The sequence below is a fragment of the Nicotiana sylvestris genome, chromosome 10 (genome assembly GCF_000393655.2).
Source record: "Nicotiana sylvestris chromosome 10, ASM39365v2, whole genome shotgun sequence".
In the NCBI taxonomy this organism is placed as follows: domain Eukaryota; kingdom Viridiplantae; phylum Streptophyta; class Magnoliopsida; order Solanales; family Solanaceae; genus Nicotiana; species Nicotiana sylvestris.
Genome location: NC_091066.1, coordinates 165,599,117 through 165,620,434, shown reverse-complemented (window position 1 = coordinate 165,620,434; position 21,318 = coordinate 165,599,117). Strand labels below are relative to the sequence as shown.

The following is a 21,318-nucleotide window of genomic DNA, read 5'->3' as shown; positions in this document are numbered from 1 at the left end:
TATTTTTAAATATAATTTAATTATTTAATTTATTTATTTTTCAATTAATTTAAAGTATAAATCACACTACCTTTATTTTTTATACATCTCTTTCCTACTATATTTTAAATAGTTTTTATATTAATATTTTACCTATAACCAAAATAATATCATATTTTATTTTAAATTGTAACTTTGAATTAGTCTAAAATATTAATACATAAGTTATTTGATTATTACGTTCCAAATATATTGAGTTCTCTTATAATTATTTTTTTATTAGATGCAGTTAAATTTTCTTTTCTTTTTAGCTTTAAGATACAAATTTAATTTTTACTTATCATTAGTAAAATTACCTATATTAGAAATTAGTTTATATTTTTAGAATTTTAATTTAATCATAGAAAAATATTTCTTAATTGTTTTAACACATTATATCTAAATATTGTAGTAATATTTTTACTGTTTTATTTCTTTACATGAAATTTTCAAATAATAAAATTATGAAATAAAAAAATCTCATCTTAAATTTAAATAATTCTTATCATTCTAAGTTGTAAATTGGACCGCATTTTCAAAATATTATGCTATGCTTTCAAACTTAAACTAATTGCACTCAATTCAGATATTAATCATAGGAAAATATTTTCTTAATTGTTTGAACACATTATATCTAAATATTGTAGTAATATTTTCACTATCATTTTATTTCTTTACGTAAATTTTTTTCTTTTTTAGTTTTAAGATTCAAATTTAATTTCTAATTTTCATTAGTACCTATATTATGTATTTTTAAATATGTATTTGTTTTTTTTCATAAATAAGACTTCAATTTCGTGGTATTCTCCATAGTTTGAGCATTCTCAACATAGTTTTAAGAACTTTCTAATCTCAAATTCATATAGTCTTTCCCTTTCTTTGTAATAGTAAATTTTTAAAAATTTAATATAATTTTGCTCTTTTTTAATCTAATATATACTTTTATTACGTTTTATGTGGCTTTTCATTAATTTGTAACTTTATTTAATATCATTATCACTACTATTCTTTATATAATATAGATAAATATATATAAATTTTTGTTATCATAAACTAAATATTTATTTTATTTTAAAAATATTTCCCGAAAATTTTAAAAAAATTAAGTTTTGATAATATTTTTAAGTATTGTATATTTACATTTATTTTATTTTTTAAACTTATAATTTACAAATTTCCTCACATTATCTCTAATTTATTTTTATTAGTCAATATTTTAGTTTTTGATTTTATCTATTAGACTTGAGTTATGTGGACTTATCCATATTATGATTTTTCTTATCATAATATAAAAAACTTTCTCATCTCAAATTTAAATAAGTTTTACCCTTTTCTCTATAATAAAAAATCTGATTTTTTTTCTCCATTTATTAATTTATATATATATATATATATATATATATATAATTTATAATCATAAAATAAATATTTATTTTGTTTTAAAATATTTCTCGAACATTTTAAATTTTTTAAGTTTTAATAATATTTTTAAGTATTGTATATTTACATTTATTTTATTTTCTTAACTTATGATTTACAAATTTCCTCACATTATCTCTAATTTATTTTATTATTCAATATTTTAGTTTTTGAATTTATCTATTAGACTTGAGTTATGTGGACTTATCCATATTATGACTTTTCTCATCATATTATAAAAAACTTTCTCATCTCAAATTTAAATAAATTTTACCCTTTTCTCTATGATAAAAAATCTAAATTTTTATTTTTTCTCTATTTATTAATATATATAATTTTTGTAATCATAAAATAAATATTTATTTTGTTTTCAAAATATTTCTCGAAAATTTTAAAATTTTTAAATATTGTATATTTACATTTATTTTATTTTCTAAACTTATGATTTATAAATTTTCTCACATTATCTCTAATTTATTTTTATTATTTAATATTTTAGTTTTTGATTTTATCTATTAGACTTGAGTTATGTGGACTTATTCATATTATGACTTTTCTTATCATAATATAAAAAAAATTCTCATCTCAAATTTAAATAAGTTTTACCCTTTTCTCTATGATAAAAAATCTGAATTAATTTTTTCTCTATTTATTCTTTATTTTTAATATTATATTATTCAATAACTAATATTATTACATTATCATGTGAATTTTTATTAGCTTGTTTGAATTTAATATCTATTTCTACTACACTCATTCTAATATAATATTGATAAAAATTTAAAAACTTTCTCATCTCAAATTCAAATAATTTTTATCATTCTATTTTCTAATTTGGACCGCATTTTAATAAAGTATGTTATGCTTTCAAATTTAAACTAACTGCACTCAATTCAAATATTAATCATAGAAAAATATTTTCTTAATTATTTGAACACATTATATCTAAATATTGCAGTGATATTTACGTATAAAATATTCGTTTGCATGATTTATCAATATTAATATGACTTTGTTATTCTTGTTATTAAACTATTTTTTCATGATTATTTTTTTTACCTTATAATAATTTGTATACTTTATGTAAGATCTTAATTTGCTGATTGAATTTATTTAATTTTTAAACTCAATAAATTTTTAATATCATAAGTAAATTTTAGTTTTATTTTATAGCTCCAAAGTACAAATAGTCATAGCTTATCTCAATTTATGTCTTTCTATATTTTTTTTATTTTTTTATTCTCATTTTTTAATTAATTTTTTACCTCCATATTTCTAGCTAATATAGAAGAAAATCTATGAGTGAATATATATATATATACAAATATACATATAAATATAAATATAGATATAAAGATTGGATTTGTCTAAGATCTATTTGGATTATGTATAAGATTTATTAAACTACTTTCATTAATTATGTTTTCATTTATAATTTTTAATTATTAATGTTGTCCTAAAATTGCCAAGTGACTTCATTTTAGCTTGTCACTTAGGTTAACCACAATGCATACTACTCTCCTTTTAATATAATATAAATATAGATTAAATAATCGAAAAATTAGTATGATACAAAATTTATAAAATAATCGGCCGAACCGAACCATTCACGCCCTACGTGCTAGCTATATGTGCACTTGCCCCTAGCTGTAAAGATCTCCTCTTTGGTTCAGTAAATCATTAGGTGTCTCCTGAGCTTTTCTTTTGTCCTTTCAACAAAATTAAACACATACTATTAATTATAGCAGTTCCATTAGTACTAAAAATAGAAATTAAAATAATTTGCTACTTGTCTTTATTTCTTTTCTTTTTTCAAAAAGTAGTGTCTCAATAGGCAAACTTTATTAATGAAAATTGGATTTTCTGGAAACAATATACCGTTAACGTCAGTGTAGACCGATTAGTATAGTCTGCTTGGCCAAGCTTCTAAAAGTGCTTATTTTGAAAAGTGTTTTATCAAAATATATTTTTCTAAAAAGTACTTCTGGGGAGAAGATATTTTTTCTACTTCTCACCACTTCTACTTCTACTCAAAAACAATATTTTAAAGAACGTGAGCGTAAGGCGAGACGTTTTACATATGTCTTAGCGAGACGTAAGCCCCGAGGCACATCTCGTAAGTCTCATGGGTATTTAATTTTTAATATTTTATAAAATAATATAATTATAGTAAGTATTTATAAACAGGTAAAATTACATATATATATATATATATATATATATATATATATATATATATATATATATATATATATATAATTACAGTAAGTATTTATAAATACGTAAAATTACATAAAAATTGAAGATATATACACACACACACATACAAAACAACAACAACAACAACAACAACAACAAACACAACAATAATAACAACAACATATACCTAGTATAATCCCACATGTGGGGTATGAGGAGAGTAACGTGTACACAGACCTTACCCCTACCTGGAGAGGTAGAGAGACTGCTTCCGATAGACCCTTTGCTCAAGAAAGTGTGGAGAGAAAGAGAAGGGTGAAGAAGAAGAAGTAGGGGGAGGAAAGAAACAAGAAGGAGACAAAGGACGATAAGACAAAGGGGGGAGGGGGGAAATAGTAGCATCAAATAGTATCAATCACGGAGCATCAATTCTAGTAAAAGTCAAGAAAAAAAGGAAAAGTCGAGAAAAAAGTAGCATCAAATAGTAACAAGCATGAAGCAACAATTTCTAGTAGCAATTTACAAAAAATAATGAACTTGACTGGTAAGTACCAGATCTAATAACAAACAAGAAGAAAGTATCTTTCAACCGACAACAAGAATATTACTAGAACTACTGGTAACCCTAGGAAAAACTCACAACTACTAGTCAACCCACCACCTTAATTGTCGACCTCCACACCTTCTTATCGCTAGTCATGTCCTCGGTTAGGCGAAGCACTGACATGTCCTGCCTAGTCACCACTCCCCAATACTTCTTTGGCCTACTCCTACCCTTCCTCAAGCCTGTCATGGTCCACCTCTCACACCTCCTGACCGGGGCATCCATGTCTCTCTTCCTCACATGCCCAAACCATCGCAACCTCGATTCCCGCAACTTGTCTTCTATGGCTGCTACTCCCACCTTGTCCCTAATAATTTCATTCTGAATCTTGTCTTTCCTGGTATCTCCACACATCCATATCAGCATCCTCATTTCAGCTACGCTCATCTTTTGGACATGGCCAACACTCAGCTCCGTACAACATAACAGGTCTAACCACCACTATGTAAAATTTGCCCTTAAGTCTAGGAGGCACATTCTTATCATATAAAATCCCGGAGGCTAGCCTCCATCTCATCCATCCCACTCCAATGCGGTGAGTAACATCCTCGGCAATCTCCCTGTTGCCTTGGATTATAGACCCAAGATACTTGAAACTATCTCTTTTGGGAATGACTTGAGTATCAATCTTTACTTCCACTTCTTCTTCATGCCTCTCCTCACTGAACTTGCACTCCAAGTATTCAGTCTTTGGCCTACTCAACTTGAAACCTTTGGGCTCCAATGTTTGTCTCCAAAATTCCAACTTAGCGTTAACACCCCACCGCATCTCGTCAATCAGTACTATATCATCCGCAAATAACATACACCATGGCACCCTCCCTTGTATGTATCGTGTCAGCATATCTAACGCTAGGGCAAACAAAAAATGGGCTAAGGGTTTATCCCTGATGCAACCCCATCTCCACAGGAAAATGTTTCAAATCTCCTCCCGACGTCCTCACCCGAGTCTTAGCACCTTCGTACATGTCCTTAATCACCCTTATGTACGCTATTGGGACTCCGCTAACATCCAAACATCTCCATAGCACCTCCCTCGGGATTTTATCATAATCTTTCTCGAGGTCAATGAACACCATGTTCAAGTCCATTTTCCTCTCCCTATACTTCTCCATCAAACATCTCATAAGGTGAATGGCTTCTGTAGTAGACCGTCCTGGCATAAATTCGAACTGGTTCTAAGAGATAGATACACTTGTCCTTACTCTCTTCTCCGCCACCCTCTCCCACACTTTCATAGTATGACTCAGCAGCTTGATTCCCCTATAGTTGTTGCAGTTCTGGATATCCCCTTTGTGAGCACGTGATTTTTGCTTCACGAAAACTACTCCAAAAGAAATTGAAAAATAAAACAAATGTCATTTCGGTACAAGTTTAAGAATTTCGCGTGACATTTTTCATAATTATTTTGTCTGTGAGTGTTTATTTTGTTTAATTAATTAAAAAATATAAAAATACATGTTGCACGCATATTTAGGATTTAACTGTGCATTTTGGAATTAATTAAACCATAGTTTGGTTTTAAAAGAAAGAAAATCACAAAAATATGTATTTGTTCTATTTTTGTCAATTAGTGTACAATTGTGTGATTTTTGTTTCTAATTGGTGTAAAATTTTGTGTGTTAATTTTAGTTAAGTCTTAATTAATATTTTTGTATTAATAGCAATATCTCTTATATTGCTGTTATTTTATTATGCATTTTTATGGTACTAATATATCGGCTCCTGTTATTTTTTTTAGCCGAGGGTCTCCTGGAAACAGTCTCTCTACCCTTCGGGGTAGGGGTAAGGTCTGCGTACATATTACCCTCCCCAGACCCCACTTGTGGGATTATACTTGATCGTTGTTGTTGTTGTTGTAGGTTAATTTTGGTTTTACAATTTATTGCAGAATTTTTTGCTAATTAGAAATTAAAAGAAAAGAAAACAAAAACAAGTGGAAATACCTACAAAATCAGAACTGGGCCATCCAAAACAACCCAAAACCAGGCCTAATTCAACACCCCTCACCCAGTCCAATTTGGTCTGTCTCCAAGACCACCCAAATGACGTCGTTTTGATGTGCAAAATCTGAACCATTGATCTCCCAAGATCAAACAGTCCAGCCTGCCCTCAGACTAACCGAAACGATGCCGTATCAGGCCAATTGATCCACGCCGTTCATTTCATTTGATCCAACGGCCACAAATCGCCCCATGCCCCGACCCATTCCCATCCAAAGACCGATACGGTCTCGAGGTGAGCAAGACGACGTCGTTTCCATTAATGAACAGATCCAAGCCATTGATCTCATCAGATCGAACGGCCCAGGATCATTTCCCCCATACTATATATTCCTAATCCATACCCCGCCCCCAAACCAAACACCTCCTATCTTCGTCTCTCTCAGAGATGAACTCCATAGCCCAAACCCTAGTCGCCCTCTCACACCTTCACCTGTAAACCCAGCGGCAACGCCGCCGCCGGTGACCAAATTAACACCCTAAAGCCATTAGACCACCCTCAACCTAAATCCCTTATCCGTTTTGCTCGAATCAGCCTGTAGTTTCTCGAATCTTCAATCGAAGATTCGAGCAAAATTTGAAACTACCCCAACCGGCCCCAAACTCATACCGGATATCTTCCTGACCTCCCTCGTCACCAAACCACCGTTGGTTTGGTTTGAATCAGACCAGAATCGTTCGAACCCCAAATCGAACCCCCAAGAACCCTAGAAAGCCCAAGATTGAAATCTGTCCAAATTAAAGGATGATTTGGGGTCTAATCGACCTTAGTCGAAGTGTTCTCAGTTGAGAACACTTGATTAAGGTCCGTTCGACCTCAAAGAGTTCGAGTCTGAGTTCGAATCAAGGTTGTCCAGTTTCCGAGTTCTTGAGGTATTTTTCCTTTCCTGTTTGTTCCATTTTTATGTTTGTTTATATCTGTTTATTTGTTTAGTGTAGTTTTATTGATTTTTCAATTTTTTGTCGATTGATTCTGTCCTTCTTCAAAGACCTTTTATTTGGTCGAACTTTTTCTGGTCATAGTCGAGTATATAATAAACTATATAATCGATTCGAATGAGCTCCGTCAACTAGTTAAGTTTCATTATAAATCCCTATTTCTATCAATATGACTCGAATCACCTCTGTGCCTGTTCGATTCTGATTATTTGTTATTGATTGTATGTGTTGTAATTCGTGTAGTCGATTCGATAAGTGTCGCCGATTAGTTTTACAGTCTTGAATGTTAGAATAACCTAATAATAATTTGATTCATACTGCTTAAATTTTGATTGAGTCATTGTTTGAATTTAGTTGTGAATTGGTTATAGCTGTAGTACTTTAGTGATAAGTTAGAAATCAGTTATTAGGGTTATAACTTAGAAATTAGATTAGGAGGTTTAGGATAGGGCAGTAGTTCATATTCCCAGGGGGGTAATTTGGGCTTGAAACCTAAAAATGACTTAGTGTTCTGTCAGTAACTTAGTGTTCTGTCAGTAACATTAAGGTACCACTAAACTAACTGTTTAAATATTGATGGGTGGGATCAAGTCAGAAATAACATGGGGGGATTGATTAAAATCCAGGTTGCACACACTTAACTAATGTTAATAACAGGCTGGACATTCAGTAATGGTTATGCAGAGAATAACATGGGTAAAAAAAATAGGAAGCACTCTGAAAAAGTTGTAAAAAGATAGTGCCCGTAAATTGTTAAAATAATAAGGAATGGGTAGAAAGTCTGGCTGTTTAGTGGAGGGTTCCCAGGGCACTTAGCAGTCTGTTTTTTTTGGTATAAATAGGAGTCATTTGGGACAAATTAGGGGGGGCTTTGAATCTGAAAAAAAGGTCAGAGTTATAGAGTAAGGTTAGACTGGATTTTTGACACTAAGAATTCAGAATTAAAAAGCAAAAACAGGTTGGTCTTAAAATCAAAAAGAGTTCAGTTTTAGAGAGTGAAAACAGGTTGTCTTTGTCCTGAGATCAGTAGTTTGAGAGTTTTTTTTTGAGAGTGTTCTATTTTGAGTGTTAAAAAAAATCAGAATTGTCCATTGCATCTTTTGCACTTCTGAATACATTCTGGTTCTGTTCTGATTGTTGGTTATTTCTGGGATTTCACTGAGATTTTAAGTGGTTTCTTGAGTTGTTATTTCTGGTCTGCATTGGTTTGTGTTGGTACTGTTTCATTGAGTGTGCTGGAACCCTGTTGGTTTTCAAATCTGTCATTGGGTGTTCTGTTTACTGGTTGTTGCTGGTTATTGTTGTTGTTGTTGTTGTGTTACATACTACTCTGCTGATCTGCTTCTACTTGTATTCCAATATCAGGTACACTACCCTGAATCACATTGATGTAAGCTCGTTGAAGTTTGAAATGAAATGTTCAAATACATTTATTGTTCAACTGAGGACTGCCTGCATTTTAATTGATAGTAGTTTAGATGTTTTCCTGTTATATAGATGGTAGTTATGTGTATAATCAAAATTGTTTCTTAAGGTGGGTTATCTGTTAAACATTGTATAACATTGAACTGTTAAATTGAACCCTTGGAATGGCATGAAGTGTAGTCAGTTCAATAGGTTTGTGAAATGGGATTGTTGAATCAGTTTGGAGGAACTCGATTGTCATCAGTAATAGGTGGATCTAGATTAATGTCAGGTTAAAAGGGTAATGAACTTGTAATAGGATTTCAATTCATGAGCTGATCTAGTAATATTCATCCTACTCGCTAGTAATTTTATCATTAATCATGCTAGTGTATTAGGATGTCTTCGTTTGAATAACAGTTTTTGAATTCGATAGTAAGAAAAACCGGAATTGTTGTTGGTAGATTAGTGTTGAAATCAGTTAAAAGTCAGGAAAAGAAAGGCTCATTTATATTAAATCGGTTCATTAAAACCCATAGTTCGTAATAGATAATGGGTATGATAAATTGGTTTAGGAATTTTGGAGTTCATGTCTGTCAATTAAAATGAAGGTATGCATTGTCGTTGAGGTGCGTCATCGTTAAGTTGTTGGTTCGAACAACAAAAGCTGGGACATTGCACGCTTGTAATTAATTAGGTCTTTTTCTCTATATTTAGAAACAAAAGTAAATAGAGAACCATAGTCGCTTTAGGATATCCTTAAAATAAATGAGGCGTGCCTCGCCTAATAAGTTGCAAACTGCGGGGCCCTCAATAGGTGCTTATGATAAACACTTAGGTTTCGGGATATGCCGTCTTAGCAAATTTCGCGGCATTCTCAAAATAATAATGCGTTAGCATCTTTAGGCGCGTATTTAATAATGTTACCTCCCTAAACTTGAGTGCACATTTATGTGACTCAAATCCAAATCTCAATGAAGTTGGAACGTATCAAAATTGCGGGTACATTTATGTGGCGCAGTTCGAGATGCATTCTCACGACGTTGCAATCTCTTTAAAAATAATTAATAATAGAAGTGGCTGGTTAGCCCTTTTAAAAATAAGTGAGGCATGCCTCGCCGAATAAATTACAAATATGGGGCCCTCAACGGATAGTTATTTCAAATGCTTAGATTTCGAGACAGGCCGCATAGCGAACTTTACGGCTTTTCTCAAAATAACAACGCGTTAGTATCTTTAGGCGCGTATTTAATAATGTTATCTTCCTAAACTCGGGTGCATATTTATGTGACCCAAATCCAAATCTCAACGAAGTTGGAATGTATCGAAAATTGCGGGTATATTTATGTGGCGCAATTCGAGATGCATTCTCACGACGTTACAATTCTTTAAATAATAAATGATAAAAGCGGTTCAAGGTTAAAATTGGTACATAGGTTCAAAATGTATTAAAATCAGATAAATAAGCCAAATATGACAGTTGAGCGACCGTGCTAGAACCACGAAACTCGAGAATGCCTAACACCTTCTCTTGGGTTAACAGAATTCCTTATCCGGATTTCTGGTACGCTGACTGTTAAACATAGTCATTCTTTTCCTCGATTCGGGATTAAACCGGTGACTTGGGACACCATAAATCTCCCAAATGGCGACTCTGAATTAAACAACAAATCCCGTTTCGATTGTCCTTTAATTGGAAAAACTCCCTCTGTGCCCCTGCGGGCGCGGGCCAAAAGGAGGTGTGACACCCTTTATTTTTATACAACAGAATCAACAAACTCAACCGCCAATCTTCGAGCATCTTCTCCATCTTGAAATTGATGTTAAATAAGCTAGTAAGCCACTCCAAGCCTGCCCTACCCACTTCTTTCCAAAATTCTACCGGGATCTCATCAGGCCCAGTCGTCTTGACCCTACTCATCCTTTGTATTGACACCTCAACCTCCTCACAGTTAATACACCTACAAAACCTAAAATCTCTCCGACTCTCTGAGTTCTCCAACTCACCTAGTACGATGTTTCTATCCCCTTCCTCGTTCAAGAGTCTGTGGAAGTACCCCTGCCATCTACGCATGATACTTGCATCTCTCACTAATATCTTGCCGTCTTCGTCTTTGATGCACCTTACTCTATCCAAGTCTCGAACCTTCCTCTCCCTAATCTTGGCTAACTTGTACAACTTCTTATCCCCGTCTTTGCCCCCAAGATCCTTATACAATCTCTCAAAAGCTGCAGTCCTAGCTGCCGCAACCGCGAGCTTCACCTCTCTCCTTACCTTTTTATAGCACTCCCTATGTAACCTTCGTTCTTCCTCGTCCGTGCTCCCTACTAGCTTCAAATATACCGCTTTCTTAGCTTCTTCTTTTCCTTGGACCTCCCAGTCCACACCAATACCCTTTGTGGCCACCCAAGTAACCCTTCAAAACCCCTAACACCTCCATAGCATCTTTCCTAATGCAGTTCATTGTCCTGGTCCATATACTACTCGGATCCCCACTACTCCTCCAGGCCCCCATAGCCAACAACTTCTCCCTCAACTCCTGAGCATTTCCCTTAGTCAAGGCTCCCACTTGATCTTAGGTTGGACGTACATCGCTCTCTTATTCCTCACTCTCTTGACCTCCAAGTCCATTACCAAGAGCCTATGATGCGTCGAGAGGCACTCACTTGGGATAACCTTGCAATCCGTACAAAGGCCTTTATAGCCTTTCCTGAGGAGAAGATAATCAATCTGAGTCTTGGCAACCCTACTTCGGAAAGTGACTAAGTGTTCCTTCCTCTTCTGAAAACTCGTGTTAGCTAGTACCAAGTCAAAAGTTTTAGCAAAATCCAATAATGAAGTACCGCCCTCATTCCTAACCTCGAAAGTAAACCTGTCATGCACCTCGTAATAACCCCGAGCCGTCTCCCCAACATGACTATTGAAGTCACCCCCTATGAAAAACTTCTCGGACTGCGGGATACCATGCAAAACCTCGTCAAAATCCTCCCAGAAGTGCTTTTTGATCTCCTTGCTCAACCCTGCTTGAGGTGCGTAAGCACTAATAATGTTAAAAGTGAACCCATTAACCACTAGCTTAATAATCAATAGCCTATCATTAACCCTTCTAACATCTACCACTAACTCTCTGAGATCCCTATCAACTAAAATACCTACCTCGTTATTGCCGCCAACACCTCTCGAATACCATAGATGTCACGACCTTAAACTGACCCGGTCGTGATGGCGCCTATCGTGAAACTAGGCCAGCCGACACAAACCCCAAATCCAACTAATATTTTATAAATATTCATTTTTAAGCTATTAAATTAACAGAATCTCATAACATAAGTCTAAATAACCAGTGTGGAAGAAAATAACACAAGCCCGACATCGGGGTGTCACAAGTCACGAGCAACTACAACTCTGTCTAAGTACAATAAAGTCTAACAAAGTCTGGAAGATAATACTAATAAAATCTAGGGAAGATATGAGGGAGAAGAACAGGGCTGCGAACGCCATGCAGCTACCTTGTCGACTCCAAGACCTACTGAATGAACGATTAACGCTCGCTATCAAGACTCGCAACTCCTGGATCTGCACACAAGGTGCATGGAGTAATATGAGTACGCCAACTTAGTAAGTAATAAAAGTAAATGAAAGCTGAGCAGTAAGAAAACAGATAATTCCACGTCATAGCACCACAACAAATACAATATATTTCTAAAACAGTACCGAAATCAATTATCTCGTAAAACAACTTAGTTTCAGTAAAACCCTTTCTTTTTAAAAACATCTTTCAATAGTTTTAAACAAGGTATGAAACGGTGAGTAAAAATGATAGAAACATAAACAGCCCTCGGGCAAAACATGTACCATATACCGCCCCTCGGGCAAAATACTAACAGAACTAGCCCCTTGGGCTACCTCACAATCACTCGTAATCATCCCCTCGGGCAATAACATGAATCAACAACAGCCCCTCGGGCAACATCACATCACTCACACTGGGTACCCGCGCTCACTAAAGGTGTTCAAACTCCGAAGGGGCTCCTACAGCCTAAGCGCTATCACAAGCCATCTCGTGGTATAATAAATCACGCCCCCGACCTCTCATATATCATAAATCAGTACAACATGTTGCGGCGCGCAACCCCGATCCCATGATATCCTCACAACATAGGCCCTCGGCCTCACTCAATAAGAAACCTCTCAAGCCAATCGAGCAATAGTAAAACAGGATACTCAGCCCAATATATCATTTGAAGTATCAAAACCAAGTAAATATGGCTGAGTTGGGAAATCAGTAAAACACAGCATGACTGAGTATAAATATTAAGTTAAAATAGTGAGGAATAGTAGTAAAAAGCCCTTAAGGGTCCAAACAGTTGGTACGAGGCCCAAATATGACATTCAGCCCAAAACATAGTAATACTTTCCAAAACACAATAGTATCAAATAGTTTTCGATCAAATATGCGACTTAATAGTCGTACGGGACGGACCAAGTCACAATCCCTAATGGTGCACGACCCCACACTCGTAATCTAGCATGTGCGTCACCTCAAAGTAGCACAACGATGTGAAATTCGGGGTTTCATACCCTCATGACAACATTTGCAAATATTACTTACCTCAAACCGGTCCAAACTCTAGCCCTTGATGCCTTTGCCTCTCGACTCGGCCTCTAAATGATCCAAATCTAACCAAAATCAGATTCATGCCATCAATATAAGCTAAAAGGACAAAGCCCACGCGAAAGTAATCAAATTAACTTAAAAATATCGAAATTGGCCAAACCCGACCCCGGTCCCACATATCAAAATTCGATAAAAATTACATCACTAGAATCCTTATCCTCCCACGAGTCTATACATACCAAAAACATCAAAATCGGACCTCAAATGTCCACTTAAATCACCACTCAAAACTCTACAAAACACAAGCCCTAACCTTCAATTTAACCCTTAAATCTCACTAGTTTCATGTCTAATCAGTTAGAAATCACCATAGGATCGAGTATTGAGTTCAAAAACCTTACCTCCAAGTGTTTCCCATCGAATCCCTCTTAAATTCCTCTAAACAAACTCCAAGTTCGAGCACAAATGGTGGAAAAATGACCAAATTTCGCGAAAGCAAGAATTTATATGTTCTGCCCAGGGGTTCCGCATCTGAGGTCCAAATACCGCATCCATGCCCCCGCATCTGCGACCAAACGTCTATATCTGCGGACTTCACTTAAAACTCACTTACCGCACCTACGACCAATCCATCGCACCAGCGGCCCCGCAGGTGCGACTAGCCTTCCGCATCTGCGATGCATCCGCAGCAAACCAACCTCCGCTCCTGCGATGGCCAAACAGCATCTGCAATCATCGCACTTGCGGTCCCTACTCCGCAGGTGCAGAAACAACAGAAGCAGAAATTCTGCAGCACAACTCAAAGTCTAAACTTTCCGACAACCACCCAAATCCATCCCGAGGCCCTTGGTACCTTAACCAAAACACTCCAACAAGTCACATAACACCATCCAAACTTGTTCCAACCTTTGGAACACTCAAAACAACATCAAAACACCCTCAGATTCAAGCCTAAGTATTCCAAAACTTCCGAATTCCGCAACCGATCCAAAAACCTATCAAACCTCATCCGAATGACCTGAAATTTTGCACACACATCACAAACGACACAACAGACCTACTCCAATTTTTGGAATCCCATTCCGACCCTGATATCAAGATTTCAACTACCAACCAAAAAATGCCAAAATTCTAATTTTGCCAATTCAAGCCTAAATCTACCACGGACCTCCAAAATACATTCCGATCACGTTCCTAAGTCCCAAATGTCACAACCTAAACTGATGGACCGCGACGGGTGCTCGATTCCTACCTGTCAAACACCCCTAAGCAAGGGTCTAAGATATAAACCTAAATAACATCTGCTGACTTATGAGAATAATATACATGAAGGAAACTTTCCCAAAAAGGCATACATACATATACGTGCAACATACATAGGGCGAGCCGACAAGGCTGCTATAGACAACTATATACCTCAAAACTGGAAGCCGGCAAGGCCACATACTATCCAACTAGACATACTATCTACAAACCTCTAATAGAAATATAACTGTACAAAGACGGGACTGAGACACATCATACCCATGTATATATACAAACATATCATACCAAGATCAAAAGCAACTCCGGATCAAGTGGAGCACGTCAACTCTTGCTGATCAAGGATCTTAAGAAGGGGGACCGTCAGCTTGCCTACCTGCACTTGCGGGCATAAAATGCAGGCCCCGTGAAATAAGGCGTTAGTACGAAAAATGTACTGAGTATGTAAGGCATGATAATCTGTACGTAAAAGGCGTAGATGAAACATTGAATAAAGAAACCCATCTATAAATCTGAATAACTTTGTAAATTCTGAAAACATTTACAATATTTTGCACGTGTATATAAATGTCGTATCATGCATGGGTATAGGTGTACATAACATAATCAAGCCACTGAGGGCATCCCATCATATCATCTCGGCCACTATGGGCAACATCATCAACATATACCAACTGATTAGGTGATGGTGCATATATAACGCCGTAACCTTTCCCATATCCCATATACATATATTACATATATACGCGTATATAATGCCATCTGGTCATAGGTCAATGCATATGTATAAATAGATGAAATACATGAAAAATACGTAAATAATCTCAATATTTCATCTGGATTAACTTTTTCAACTGCGTACTATTCTGAGACCCATGAACAGAAAATAAGAATTCACATGGGGAATCAAGAATATAGACATCCTTAGTATTTCTATGAATAGAGTAATTTATGGAAACTGTGTGCTTGCTCGTTTCTTCTACATAATTTGGACCAGGCCAAAATAAAGAAGGGATGGTCTTAACATACTTTGAGTTGGAAAAAATCCGTATAATGTTCTTGGAAAAGATTGCACCGTACTCCTTTAGATCCGCAAAATTTTACGTTGCTACGATTCCTAAAATTCTCTTTGGAACCTTGCAAGATTTCTCTTGGTTTAATGGAGTATTTAAAATCAAATCTTCATTTGAAATTGAAAATGACAATGTTCTGTTTTGAGAATGGCAGCGTTATGGACTTTGTTTTGAAAGTTGTCTCTTAATCTTCTAATTATAGTAATATGACTACTATTTTGGATGATATACTAATATAAGTATGAGGTGTATTTTTACTTTGGTCCTTCGTTGCCACATATTAAATGACTAAGAAGTCATTGTGGCCAACTGCCACGTTTTTGGAGGGTAGATTTTATTAATTTTTATCCACTTATTAGTTAATTGGGTATTATCCCGTTGTCCGATAATTAATCAATTACTAGCACAATTAAGAATTATCTCAAATTACTTAAAATTCTACTTATTTTTAATATACTTTATATATCATATTATCACGGTCATATGGTACCTTGTATGGTACTAGTCCATAATTATCGGGTATTATCGCTCGACCCGTATTTTATCCCAAGTCGGCAACCTTCAACGAAACTCGTTTTCTTTAATTCGGGTACCATTTATCCTTCATGACACTTACTTATCGCTTGTTATAAATAGCGTAAATGTGTTAACCTCAAGATAATCTCACCCTCGAGTCTACGTCAATTAACTAAAGACGAAACTTTTAGCGTACAAAAATGCGAGATGTAACGTCCTTACCCCTTAAAAACATTCGTCCTTGAATGTTTAACTCTCCGGGATCTATATAACTGTGGGCAGAGTCACTCTTTGTAACAACTCTACTATCAACTCTTCATGTAGAAACTCAATAATTTAATGCCACATAGGACCACAATCATCAATAACGACAATGGCCTCATATGACCAATGACAATAACTAACCCAAAAATTTATACACGTACCTTATAGTTATGACGTCTCGGTCGGACCCTTCTCTGGAGGAGGAAATAAGTAGGGATATCTAGACTTCATGTCTTCCTCGGCCTTCCAAGGCATTTCTTCCACATTGTTGTTCCTCTAAAGTACTTTTACGGAGGCTACCTCCTTATTCTGTAGCTTGCGGATTTGTTGGTTTAGGATGGCAATCAGAATTTCCTCGTATGACAAGTCCTCTGTAATATGTACATTATCCGTGGGCACCACTAGGGTAGGATCACCAATGCAGTTCCGTAACATAGATACGTGAAAAATTGGATGGACAAACTCCAATTCTGAGGGCAATTCTAACTCATAAGCTACTTGGCCCACTCTGCGATTGATCCTATAAGGCCCAATATACCGTGGGCTAAGTTTGACTTTCTTGCCAAAACTCATCACACCCTTCATAGGTGACACTTTTAAGAATACCCAGTCATCAACCCCGAACTCTAAATCTTATCGCCGCACATCAATATATGACTTCTAACGACTCTGAGTTGTCAATAGTCGATCCCGGATCAACTTTACTTTTTCTATGGCTTGTTGTACCAGGTCTGGACCATGTAAACCAGATTCCCCAATATCAAACCACCCTATAGGCGACCTACACTTCCATTCATAAAGAGCTTCGTATGGAGCCATCTGAATACTGCAATGGTAACTGTTATTATATGCGAACTCAATAAGCGACAAATGATCATCCCAGCTACCATTGAAGTCTATCACACAAGATCGTAAAATATCCTCTAGTGTCTGAATAGTATGCTCAGCCTGGCCGTCTGTTTAGGGATGAAATGTTGTACTAAGACTTACTTGAGTCCCCAATCCTTTTTGGAAGGACCTCTAGAAGTTAGCTGTAAATTGAGCTCCTCTATCCGAGATAATAGATACAGGGACACCATGCAGTCGTACTATCTCCTTAATATAAAGCCTTGCATAATCCTCTGAGGAATATGTAGTCCTAACAGGCAGAAAATGGGCCGACTTTAGCCTATGAACAATCACCCATATCGAATCAAACTTACACAGGGTATGAGGTAAGTCTATGATGAAATCTATATTGATTACTTCCCATTTCCAAGTCGGAATCTCCATAGCTTGCAATAACCCACCGGGTTTCCAATGCTCAATCTTAACCTGCTGACAGTTAGGACACTGAGCAACAAACTTCGCTATATCCTTTTTCATTCCGTCCCACCAATATACTTCCCTGATATCATGATACATCTTTGTCGCTCCTGGATGGACAGAATAACGAGAATAGTGAGTTTCTCTCATAACCTACCGACGTAGCCCTGCAACATTAGGGACACATAATCGTCCTCGATATTTGAGGACCCCATCTTCTGTAATTTTAAACGGTGTCTTCTCCTTCTAAAGGGTGGTATCCCTATAATGAACTAACACAGGATCCTCGTACTGGCGTTCCTTTACTTCAGTTACTAAAGAGGATGTTGTCGTATCCTGAATAGTAATACCAATATCACCTGAGTCCAGTAACCAAATTCCAAGACTAGCTAGCTGATAAACCTCACGGGCTATTCCCCTTTTTTCTGGCTGTAAATACAACATGCTACCCATATATCTACGACTGAGGACGTCGGCTACTATGTTCGCCTTCCCCGGATGGTATAAATATCAACGTCATAGTCTTTAAGCAACTCCAACCATCTCCTTTGGTGTAAATTTAATTCCTTTTGCTTGAAGATATACTGGAGGCTTTTATGATCCATATAAATATCAACATGAATGCTATACAAGTAGTGCCTCTACATTTGTAGTGCATGAATCACCGCGCTAACTCTAGATCGTGGGTCGGGTAGTTCTTCTCATGCTTTCTTAGTTGTCTAGAAGCATAAGCTACAACCTAACCATGCTGCATCAGCACACAACCCAATCCAACGCTTGAAGCGTCACAATAGATCACATAACCATTGGTCCCTTTTGGGAGCGTTAGAACCGGTGCTGAAGTTAATATGTCTTTTAATGCATGGAAACTCCGTTCGCAAGCATCAATCCATTGAAACTTTGCTCCCTTATGAGTCAACTTTATCAAAGGTGCTGAAAGGGAAGAAAATCCATCTAAAAATCTTCTGTAATAACCTGCCAAACCGAGAAAGCTACGAACCTCCATCGGTGTTGTGGGTCTAGGCCAAGTCTTCGCTGCCTCAATCTTTTGTGTATCCACCCGGATGCCTTCACCCGAAATAATATACCCAAGGAAAGCTATAGAATTTAACCAGAATTCACATTTAGAAAATTTTGCATACAACTTCCCTTTTGTAGAGTTCTGAGCACAGTACGCAAATGATCTGCATGTTCAGCCTCTAAACGAGAATACACCAATATATCATCGATAAATACAATTACAAACAGATCTAAAAAGGGTCTGAACACACGGTTCATCAAATCCATGAATACTGGTGGGATATTGGTCAAACCGAACGACATTAAACGAAACTCAAAGTGCCCGTATCTGGTTCTAAATGCTGTCTTCGGAATATCTTCCTCTTTAATCCTTACTTGATGATACCCGGAACTTAAGTCTATCTTTGAAAAACACTTGGCACCTTGCAACTGATCAAATAAATCATCAATCCTCGGTAGCGGGTACTTATTCTTGATTGTCACTTTATTCAACTGTCTATAATCAATACACATCCGTAAGGAACCATCTTTCTTCCTCACAAATAACACAGGCGCTCCCTATGGTGATGTGCTAGGTCTAATAAAGCCTTTTTCAAGCAAGTCCTTTAGTTGTTCCTTCAACTCTTTCAGCTCTACGGGGGCCATTCTATAAGGAGGAATAGATATTGGATGAGTATCTGGTAGTAGGTCAATAGCAAACTCAATTTCTTGCTCTGACGGGAGACCTGGAAGCTCATCGGGAAAAACATCGGGAAACTCATTAACCACAGGGATGGACTGAACGGTTGGTGACTCTACTTCCACATCCTAAACCCGAACTAAGTGATAAATACATCCCTTTCTGATCATATTCCTTGCCTTGAGATAGGAAATAAATCTACCTCTCGGCGACGCCATATTACCTCTCCAATCCAAAACAGGTTCCCTTGGAAATTGAAATCGGACTATCTTTGATCTATAATCAATGTTGGCATGACAAGAAGCCAACCAATCCATACCCATTATAACATCAAATTCTACCATATCCAACTCGATTAGGTCTGCTATGGTAGATCGACTATGAACTACTATTATGCAACCCCTATATACTCGCTTAGCTATCACTGAGTCCCCAACAGGTGTAAATACCTCAAAAGGTTTAACCGATTTAGGTTTTATTCCAAACTTACTAGCAACTAACGGAGTAATGTATGATAAGGTGGAACCTAGGTCAATCAGTGCATATACATCATATGAGGAGACTGATAATATACATGTAACAAGATCAGGCGATGACTTCTAATCCTATCATCCTGCCAATGCATAAATGCGGTTTTGAGGACTGCTTAAGATAGATGTTCCGCCTCTGTCTCTACCACGACTCATTGGTACTTGTGGACCTTGCCCAGGGGGGAGTACTGATGATGACGAACCAGATACAAATCCCGCTGGCTGAGCTATGCTTGCATCAACTCTCATCGGACAATCCCTCATAACTTGGCTCGGATAACCACAAATATAACAAACACCTAATCCCATACGACACTGCCCGGTATGCTGTTTACCACATTGAGCACATTGTGGCAATGGCGGCCTCATCTGACTTGACTCGCCCCTGAGAATTTGAGGCCCTGGAACTCTGACCAGACCTTGAATATATGGAATGATCAAATCTCTTACCGCCAAACTGAGGGGGTGCACTAGCCGATGGCTGGGCTGGATACCTCGAGTATTGTTGCCTCTGACCACCTCGAAACTCACCAGTAGACCTTGCTCTCTTATTCTTGGCCTTATCATGCTCATGATCGGCCTTCTGTTTCTGCTTACGCTCCTCTACACCCTGAGCATACGCCTGAATACAAGAAATATCCATGTCCAAATGAAGTGAGACCGAAATACAATAGTTAAGCAAGTGCGGCTCTAATCCTACCATGAACCGGTGAACCCAATCCTCCATTTTAGATACAATAGTAGGTGTATACCTAGCCAACGAATCAAACTGAAGACTGTACTCCCGAACACTCATGTTACCCTACCGAAGGGTCAAGAACATATCAACTCTAGCCCGTCTAATCTCTGGGGGCAGATAATAACGAAAAAAAGCTTCTATAAACTCTTGCCATATTGCTGTAAGGGAATCCTCACCTTTGGACAATTCCCAAGACTCGTACCAATTAACTGTAACATCTCGGAGTCTATAGGAAGCTAGCTCAACTGACTCAGTTGCAGTAGCCTTCATTACCCTTAACGTCCTCTGCACTCTATCAATAAATACCTGAGGGTCCTCATTTGGATCTGCCCCAGTAAATATCGGAGGGTCTAAATTAATGAAGTCACGAACCCTCGCATTGACGGACCTATCTGCATGACCAATACATATATCCTAACGCCGAGCCTACACGGCTACTAATCGGGTTAATAGCTGAATAACATCCCTTTTCTCTTGACTCGATGTATCTGGCTAAGAAGCTGGATGTACAAGGTCGAGCGCTGGAGCTGGTGCCCCTCGGAGCTCTTCTAGAAATGGCGGGTATGTGAAGTCTGAGATGGAATCTCACTATGAGACTTTCCCCGAGACCTAGTTGTCACACCTCCTTTTTCCGCACCCGCGAGGGCAGGGGAGTTTTTTCCAATTAAAGGACAATCGAAACGGGATTGGTTTATTTATTTCAGAGTCGCCACTTGGGAGATTT

General features: G+C 36.9%; 2 protein-coding genes across 2 annotated transcripts; both read right to left on the bottom strand.

Moving 5' to 3' along the window:
* Nucleotides 1-4,285: 4,285 nt before the first annotated feature.
* On the bottom strand, nt 4,286-4,612 carry LOC138880222 (uncharacterized). The gene has a single exon (XM_070159899.1). The coding sequence runs from the start codon at nt 4,610-4,612 to the stop codon at nt 4,286-4,288; it is 327 nt and encodes a 108-aa protein (XP_070016000.1).
* Nucleotide 4,613: 1 nt separating this feature from the next.
* Nucleotides 4,614-20,651, bottom strand: LOC104239970 (uncharacterized). Its single transcript, XM_009794742.2, has 5 exons — nt 20,191-20,651; nt 11,178-11,627; nt 10,366-11,003; nt 5,199-5,396; nt 4,614-5,092 (listed from the first exon to the last, which is right to left on the bottom strand). Exons 1-5 carry the CDS (start codon nt 20,649-20,651, stop codon nt 4,614-4,616), a joined length of 2,226 nt encoding a protein of 741 aa, XP_009793044.2.
* Nucleotides 20,652-21,318: the final 667 nt, after the last annotated feature.

Bases quoted from the DNA above. Each gene is read 5' to 3' on its own strand.
- LOC138880222 (XM_070159899.1), bottom strand. From the start codon at position 4,612: ATGAGGATGCTGATATGGATGTGTGGAGATACCAGGAAAGACAAGATT.
- LOC104239970 (XM_009794742.2), bottom strand. From the start codon at position 20,651: ATGAGTGTTCGGGAGTACAGTCTTCAGTTTGATTCGTTGGCTAGGTAT. The intron at 11,628-20,190 runs GTAAACAGCATA...TAACATTATTAG, and splicing joins GCCACAATGTGCTCAATGTG to TGCTTACGCACCTCAAGCAG. The intron at 5,397-10,365 runs GTTTGTTGATTC...AATTTATGCCAG, and splicing joins GCTCGAAGATTGGCGGTTGA to GACGGTCTACTACAGAAGCC.